At 39.7% G+C, this 8,769-nt stretch overlaps 1 protein-coding gene across 2 annotated transcripts; it reads right to left on the reverse strand.

Annotated features, from left to right (window-relative positions):
• Positions 1-507: 507 nt before the first annotated feature.
• LOC311135927 (uncharacterized protein) lies at positions 508-8,479 on the reverse strand. 2 transcript variants are annotated; one of them, XM_084169957.1, is made up of 7 exons: positions 8,391-8,479; positions 6,505-6,633; positions 6,153-6,263; positions 5,890-5,946; positions 1,540-1,719; positions 1,203-1,316; positions 508-767 (listed from the first exon to the last, which is right to left on the reverse strand). In XM_084169957.1, exons 2-7 carry the CDS (start codon positions 6,631-6,633, stop codon positions 729-731), a joined length of 630 nt encoding a protein of 209 aa, XP_084026083.1. In that variant the 5' UTR covers positions 8,391-8,479; the 3' UTR covers positions 508-728. The 2 variants fall into 2 exon arrangements, with proteins under 2 accessions (XP_084026083.1, XP_084026082.1); XM_084169956.1 differs by lacking the exon at positions 8,391-8,479 and adding an exon at positions 7,686-7,774.
• Between the last annotated feature and the right edge of the window lie 290 nt (positions 8,480-8,769).

Raw genomic sequence — 8,769 nt, forward strand, 5'->3', positions numbered from 1 at the left:
GTGCTCTTATACTGTACGAGTGACCATCTTTGTAAACCACATATCTAAAGGAGGCAATGAGGCATTATAAATTGTGTAGAGTGATGTGACCTCCTTTGTAGAAACCTAAAAAACACTGCCAGAGAGCTCTCTGGCTCTTGTTTCTGGCATAAGAGAAAAGCAACGATATTTGGGACCATCAAGACGAACAAAACAAATGTCTAGTGGACATTTATATGCACTGAACTGAGTGCTTTACTCATAAGAAGTGTCTTGAGCAAAAGTGATTTTTCAATAATGAGTAAACAAGTCAACAGTGTTCCATGAAATTACAATGCTGTGAGTGGCATATAATGACCATGTTCATTTTCTATTTTATTATGTGGATGTGTTATTTTATTTTGGAAGTGGAGTATGTTTAGAAAATACATTGTCTATTTTCTTACACTGTTAGATCATTTCTTCTACATCTGCATTGCTTGCTGTTTGGGGTTTTGGCTGGGTTTCTGTACAGCACCTTGTGACTGCTGATGTAAAAAGGGCTTTATGAATACATTTGATTGAACAATTGATGTTACATTTATTTCAAAATGGAAATGAAAAGTGTCTTGTATACATAGACAATTTCCATATGTGGATTTAAAGAAATGTTCTACACATTGAATTACATTTATTGTATATCAATGAATCCAAGTTTTCTATCCATCCATCATGGCAGAGACAGTCATAAAAGGCTTTCTTTCTTTCATTCAGTCTGCTGATGGTAGATTGTTCATTACCACAATTGCCTGTATAAAAGAGAAAGGACAGAGTTTATCTTAGGCATTCATCCTGCAAGAGAAAGACAAAAAAGCATTATGTACACTGTATACAGTATAAACATACCACAGGAGGTTGGTGGCACCTTAATTGGGGAGGACAGGCTTGTGGTAATGGCTGGAGCGGATTAAGTGGAATGATATCAAACACATGGTTTCTGTGTTAGATGCCATACCATTTGCTCCATTCTAGTCATTATCATAAGTCGTCCTACCCTCACCAGTCGCCACTGAAACATACACTGTAATAACATAATTTACAGATAAGATGATGTCTGATTCTGTAGGGCACTTAAAAATCTAAATGTATTTGATTAATTGCACTGGCATACTTACCACAGTCTACAAGCCCCAGGTTAGGATACAAATAAGGTTATAAAGTATGTCACTGCCACAGTACTTTACCTGTGTCTTACTGGACTGCAAGGCAGCCCTGGCAAATGCTGTCATCAGTATTAGGAGCACCATGCCCACTAAGCTCTGATACATGAATACAGCCTCAAGGCTGAATAACTGGTCCTGTCAGGAGAGAGAGCAGAATGAAAGGTCTCTTTATTTAGACAGAATGAGAAAGGTTCCAGTGTAAAGCTGTGTTATATGATGTTTATCCTTTCTTTATTTCATTTACTGGATGCAATTTTAAAGAGGTTGTCACAAACCAAATACCCAAGAGAAGGACTGCCAATAATAATTGTTCCAGATAGCAGTGATCCAATTTCACAACAACAACAACAACATTTACCATATGTCGTTTACGCCAGGGGACAACAACTCCGGCAGAGTCTGTGATGTTGTCATCATAGTAGGAATGATAAAAGTGGTAATGGTGATACTTCAGGCTCAGGATGCCTTTAAGGAATTCAAAGAAAGCCACTGTGACCCCCAATATAGAGATGATACTAAGGGCCAGGCTTGCTGTCACCTACAGGGTGAGAACAAAGAAAATGGTGAAAAAATAGCAACCACTTCGTGACAAAGCCTCTTTCAAGGCACGCATCGGATAGAATTCTATTGCATTGACAAGCCATACTCTCCACAGACCTGCGTGGCATAACCAATCAGAGCTGCAGTAGGCCTACAGTGAGGGAAAGAAGTATTTGATCCCCTGCTGATTTTGTACGTTTGCCCACTGACAAAGACATGATCAGTCTATAATTTTAATGGTAGGTTTATTTGAACAGTGAGAGACAGAATAACAACAAAACAATCCAGAAGAACGCATGTCAAAAATGTTATAAATTGATTTGCATTTTAATGAGGGAAATACGTATTTGACCCCTCTGCAAAACATGACTTAGTACTTGGTGGCAAAACCTTTGTTGGCAATCACAGAGGTCAGATGTTTCTTGTAGTTGGCCACCAGGTTTGCACACATCTCAGGAGGGATTTTGTCCCACTCCTCTTTGCAGATCTTCTCCAAGTCATTAAGGTTTTGAGGCTGACGTTTGGCAACTCGAACCTTCAGCTCCCTCCACAGATTTTCTATGGGATTAAGGTCTGGAGACTGGCTAGGCCACTCCAGGACCTTAATGTGCTTCTTCTTGAGCCACTCCTTTGTTGCCTTGGCCGTGTGTTTTGGGTCATTGTCATGCTGGAATACCCATCCACGACCCATTTTCAATGCCCTGGCTGAGGGAAGGAGGTTCTCACCCAAGATTTGACGGTACATGGCCCCGTCCATTGTCCATTTGATGCGGTGAAATTGTCCTGTCCCCTTAGCAGAAAAACACCCCCAAAGCATAATGTTTCCACCTCCATGTTTGACGGTGGGGATGGTGTTCTTGGGGTCATAGGCAGCATTCCTCCTCCTCCAAACACGGCGAGTTGAGTTGATGCCAAAGAGCTCCATTTTGATCTCATCTGACCACAACACTTTCACCCAGTTCTCCTCTGAATCATTCAGATGTTCATTGGCAAACTTCAGACGGCCCTGTATATGTGCTTTCTTGAGCAGCGGGACCTTGTGGGCACTGCAGGATTTCAGTCCTTCACGGCGTAGTGTGTTACCAATTGTTTTTTTGGTGACTATGGTCCCAGCTGCCTTGAGATCATTGACAAGATCCTCCTGTGTAGTTCTGGGCTGATTCCTCACCGTTCACATGATCATTGCAACTCCACGAGGTGAGATCTTGCATGGAGCCCCAGGCCAAGGGAGATTGACAGTTATTTTATGTTTCTTCCATTTGCGAATAATCGCACCAACTGTTGTCACCTTCTCACCAAGCTGCTTGGCGATGGTCTTGTAGCCCATTCCAGCCTTGTGTAGGTCTACAATCTTGTCCCTGACATCCTTGGAGAGCTCTTTGGTCTTGGCCATGGTGGAGTGTTTGGAATCTGATTGATTGATTGCTTCTGTGGACAGGTGTTTTCTATACAGGTAACAAGCTGAGATTAGGAGCACTCCCTTTAAGATTAGGAGCACTCCCACCTGGGAGCCAGAAATCTTTATTGATTGAGAGAGGGTCAAATACTTATTTCCCTCATAAAAATGCAAATCAATTTATAACATTTTTGACATGCGTTTTTCTGGATTTCTTTGTCTCTCACTGTTCAAATAAACCTACCATTAAAATGATAGACTGATCATTTCTTTGTCAGTGGGCAAACGTACAAAATCAGCAGGGGATCAAATACTTTTTCGCCTCACTGTATATGCAAATAGACCATTGCCATATGGATCTGTGCCATTCACTTTGAATTGGACTGTGTTTACAGTATGAGCGGTCGTGAGTAGATGCAAGAGATCAAAGTGAGAGCTGCATGTAGCCACGTGTGCACTTTGTTTCATATCCTTTGTTAGTGAGTTATTAGCCCAGTTATAGATAATTTGTAGTCAGCAATGGGGGAGTGATTGCTTCCTACAAGAGCACAAAACGTTTACATTTCTAGACATATTTGAAAAGTAAGTTGGGTAAAGAGCTTTTTTTTTGTCTTAAAGGGGTAGGAAAGGGAACGGGGGATACCTAGTCAGTTGTACAACTGAATGCATTCAACTGAAATGTGTCTTCCGCAGTGTTGTATTTTGTGACAGGCTTCAATAAGCTAAGTAGCCAATAGGTAGAGGGTAGCATAATTTGTCTGATTCTTTGTAATAATGGCATGGGAATAATAATGCATTTTATTTTGTGAAGTGGTTTCTTGCATCAAACAACACAACATTTGTTGTGGATAAACAGGTTAATGTCAAGCTCTGCATGTTTCTATTCAAAAGTATCATGGAATGTAGGCCTACATTGAACATCACATTAGCTGATACAGTAGACTGAATGATAGAACAGCTATTTCCATGTTAAAATGTTATGGGATGCATTTTCTGCATTTGAAAAAAAATGTAGGCCACTCCGGTAGGCCTACATTATGATCAAATAGCCACAGTAGCCTACTTGACCACTGTCTGAAACTAACTTAAAGCGGGTACAGCCTCAGTGTTTAGAGTAAACACGCGCTGAAAGTTGCACAGAATTTTCACAACATTCAAGTTTGCGCTCAGCAGACCTGAAATTTGCTCAGTGCCCATAAAATGTAGAGGGAACATTGGTGGGCAGTAATATTTGATATGTGTATATACAGTCTATTATATATACAGTACATAACATGCCACTCGAAATAAGACTAAGCAATTAGCCTGTTAAAATGTTTCTCTGACTCCATAAGATAAATACCAATGTGCAAGAGACTATGTAAACCATGTGCAATCAAGTATTATGCATTTAGCTGACTAAGATCAAGGAGCGGTCATGAGAATGGAATTCTAAATACAAGTATTATTTAATAACTTTGTAAAATGAATGGATTCACATACAAGGCATAAGCTTAAGTTACAAGGTAATACTGACATTAACAAAGCATTATTCTAGATATATACACTACCAGTCAAAAGTTTGGACACACCTACTCATTCAAGGGTTTTTCTTTATTTTTACTATTTTCTACATTGTAGAATAATAGTGAAGACATCAAAACTATGAAATAACACATATGGAATCACGTAGTAACAAAAAATGTTTTAAACAAATCAAAATATATTTTATATTTGAGATTCTTCAAATAGCCACCCTTTGCCTTGATGACAGCTTTGCACACTCTTGGCATTCTCTCAACCAGCTTCATGAGGTAGTCACCTGGAATGCATTTCAATTAAAAGGTGTGCCTTATTAAAAGTTAATTTGTGGAATTTCTTTCCTTCTTAATGCGTTTGAGCCAATCAGTTGTGTTGTGTAGTCCCCTGTAGCTCAGTTGGTAGAGCATGGCGCTTGCAACGCCAGGGTTGTGGGTTCGTTTCCCACGGGGGGCCAGTATGAAAATGTATGCACTCACTAACTGTAAGTCGCTCTGGATAAGAGCGTCTGCTAAATGACTACAATGTAAATGTAAAAAGATTTATACAGAAGATAGCCATATTTGGTAAAAGACCAAGTCCATATTATGGCAAGAACAGCTCAACAAAGCAAAGAGAAACGACAGTCCATCATTACTTTAAGACATGAAGGTCAGTCAATACGGATTGCAGCCCAAATAAATGCTAATAAATAAACTCCTTCAAGACTGTTGGAAAAGCATTCCAGGTGAAGCTGGTTGAGAGAATACCAAGAGTGTGCAAAGCTGTCATCAAGGCAAAGGGTGGCTATTTGATGAATCTCAAATATAAAATATATTTTGATTTGTTTAACACTTTTTTGTTTACTACATGATTCCAGATGTGTTATTTCATCAATGTAAAAAATAGTAAAAATAAAGAAAACCCTTGAATGAGTAGGTGTGTCCAAACTTTTTCCTGAACTTTCTTATTTTTCCTAGATATAGGACAGACGCGTCAAAGCCTTATTCCTTATGATGAACTTTTTTGCCATTCATGAATGTGTTATTCAATGCGTTTCTATGGGATTTGTTACTAAAGTCCAAATTCAATATTTTATCAAATCATTTTATTTTATTTTATATATACCTAAAGGGGTCGTAAAATTCTAAACCAAACGTCTTAGACTGTAGAGAATTACATTTCCTGCAGGAAAGTTCTCCTGCAACAGGGTTATCAAATTAAGATCCTACATCTGTAATGCCTGTGCACTGAATTCCAATTCATGGTACTCACCAATTGTTTTGAAGTATTCTTCTCTGTGAGCACGTATAACAGCCCACAGATGATGAACTGCAAAACAGAAGAGGGTGCGAGTTTATAAATTCAACAACATTAAACTGTCATGGGAGACAGTCTGAAAGATATCATTGATTTTAAGATTTGGAAATGGGGGCTTAAGACTCCAGGTTATGTGTTACTGTAAGTTAGATGTTATGGTATGACATTTGGATTGTCAATATGATAGATTTATATAGACATGTGCAAAAAAGGCATACCAGGATTCCTAGCCAAAAAGAGGTGAAATTGTCCGCAGAGGACTCCAGTGGATCCATTCTCATGGGAATTGCCAAGATGAAGAGTGATGAGCCCATGAACAGCATTACAATCTAACCAACCAGACACAGAAATTATATATTTACACATAAATGAAGGGGTATCTGGGCAAATAATGTTTTCATTATGAGTAACTGTATCCTGTTACCATGCTATTACCATGTTATTGCCACTTTATTGTGTACTGTAATGTAAAGTGCTACCACTAAATGAACAGTGCATTTTTTGTTTGCGATGATACCTTGGAGTATTTGTCAACAATGAATACATCAGTTCTCTGTTTTCCAGTCTCACCCCAATACTCTTGGGCTCCCCTCTGATGAAGCGGTGCAGGGGTTTACTCCCTCCCACTATGGTGGTATGTGGCTCTCCTATTCCCCCTGCTGGACTGATGTCAGACACCATATTCACCGACATTATCATCTGTTGAAGGATTTAGACCTGTTAAGACCTCGTAGGCTTAACAACACAACACTAATAACACAGTAAAACAATAACAACACAATAACAACAATAACACCATGACTACACTGATAACACCATGACAACACTGATAACGTGTGGTCCTCTGTAGCTCAGCTGGTAGAGCACGGCGCTTGTAACGCCAAGGTAGTGGGTTCGATCCCCGGGACCACCCATACACAAAAATGTATGCACGCATGACTGTAAGTCGCTTTGGATAAAAGCGTCTGCTAAATGGCATATTATTATTATATATAACACCATGACAGAGAAACAGAAGAGGGCCATAAACAGCAAGATCAGCTGTGATGAAAATAATTGAACCTGTGTGGTTTTAATTACACTTGAAACTATGTGGGAACAGTGTAAGAACAGTGGCAAAGCAAACCTCAGAGCAACCAACATTGAAAATAGTTTTGTAAAGGCCCAGACCCCAATCACAGGGGTCTAGAACTGGGTGAAAGTTCATAAATATGCTATGGTATGCATCACACAAAAACAATCTAGCAACAAATGAACCATTTGAAAACAAACACTGAGCTCATCTTTTCTACATGTGACAATCATCATAGGCCATAAACTGATAAGCCGATTATAAGGTATAGTCGGATGCTATATGCCACATCAAACCAAGATAGCCTAACTTTTTAGTGTTTTGAAAACATAATAAGGCTGAGATTGAGTACTAGGTCTGAACCTATAATTCAAAACTAACAAATGTCAGAAATAATGTATTATACTGTATTTGTCTGCAAGGAACTGCAATATTCATCAAATATTCCCCAAATAGTTCACCACCAACAAAAACAACACTAGAACCTATGACATAATATGGTCGGCCATGTTCAAATGGACTTTGACTACTTTTGGTGACATATGTAAAGATAAGAATGTCCGTTGTGTTGATAACAGAACCTAACCTGTTACAAATGCACAAATAATTGAATTGTAGCATATTTAACAGATAGATACTGTACACGGATAGCATAGAAAGTGGTAAAATAGTAACAGACCTGGCTTGCCTCAAACAGAACCTCGTCGATGAACTAATATTACACAATGGAGGGAGATATTTACATGAGGGAGACGGGTGGGTGTGGATGTGGTTGGGCGGGCGGGCAGATGATAGTGCTACAGAATTGTGTTCACAATGGAATCTGTCCCGAAACATTACAAAGAAATGAACACTTTTGCGAGAGATAGAGAGGTTGAAAGAAAAGACAGAGCAGAGTGGAATGTTGCCAACATGCACTACAGGTTTATTTTCTTTATTAATGTTGAATGTTCGTCAGTTGAACTTAGAGAAATGACAAAGCTGGTTTTGTTCTGCAACCACAGCTGTTTTCCAACATGAGAGATGAAGAGAGACCACAGAGAGGAGAAATGGGGGAGGGGAGAGGGGAGAGGCGGTAGGGGGTTAACAGAAAGCAAAGGGAGTGGGAGGGAGAGAAATAAAAGGTTTTACTCAATGTCTACTTCTATTTGGCGGTGGGTGAGATTGTTACAGTATTTCGGAAGAAAGAGGAGAGGGAGGAGAGGGAGGAGAAGGAGATGAGATGGATCATAAAGAGTATAAAGGAATGGCTTGAAGCGATGTCTGTGTGTAACATCCTACAAATTCAGAATTCAGAAAATGTTCCATGCAGAGATGCTTTCTGAGCTACTGAACAAGGGGAGAGATCGAGACATATAAGGATCAAGATACAATTGTAGCTTACCAAACTTTAGACTTGATCAGTTGACTAAATCAAGAGGTCATCGATCTGAACTTTTCAACAATATTAAACTTTGAGCTTTTCCTCATCACTGAAGCCCTCTTATCTGTCACGAGCCGTCAAAAATAAGCTTTTCTAGCAATGTACAACTAACCTCGAATTTCATGAGACCACCTCAGCCCCCCCCCCGCCCACTTCCAGACCCCATCCTCAACCCCTACCCCCCTCTTCCCCAGAACAGCTGTGGAGTAAATCATTCTCTTCGCCCCAATCTAGCGTAACCTCTCTCCACACACACACACACACACACACACACACACACACACACACACACACACACACACACACACACAGAGAAAGTGGTCAAATAGTAAGAGCCGAC

This window comes from Coregonus lavaretus (genome assembly GCF_964263955.1).
Source record: "Coregonus lavaretus genome assembly, chromosome: 1".
Taxonomy (NCBI): domain Eukaryota; kingdom Metazoa; phylum Chordata; class Actinopteri; order Salmoniformes; family Salmonidae; genus Coregonus; species Coregonus lavaretus.

Bases quoted from the DNA above. Each gene is read 5' to 3' on its own strand.
- LOC311135927 (XM_084169957.1), bottom strand. From the start codon at position 6,633: ATGATAATGTCGGTGAATATGGTGTCTGACATCAGTCCAGCAGGGGGA. The intron at 6,264-6,504 runs GTGAGACTGGAA...CTGGTTGGTTAG, and splicing joins GGGAGCCCAAGAGTATTGGG to ATTGTAATGCTGTTCATGGG. The intron at 1,317-1,539 runs GTAAATGTTGTT...CTCTCCTGACAG, and splicing joins CCTGGCGTAAACGACATATG to GACCAGTTATTCAGCCTTGA.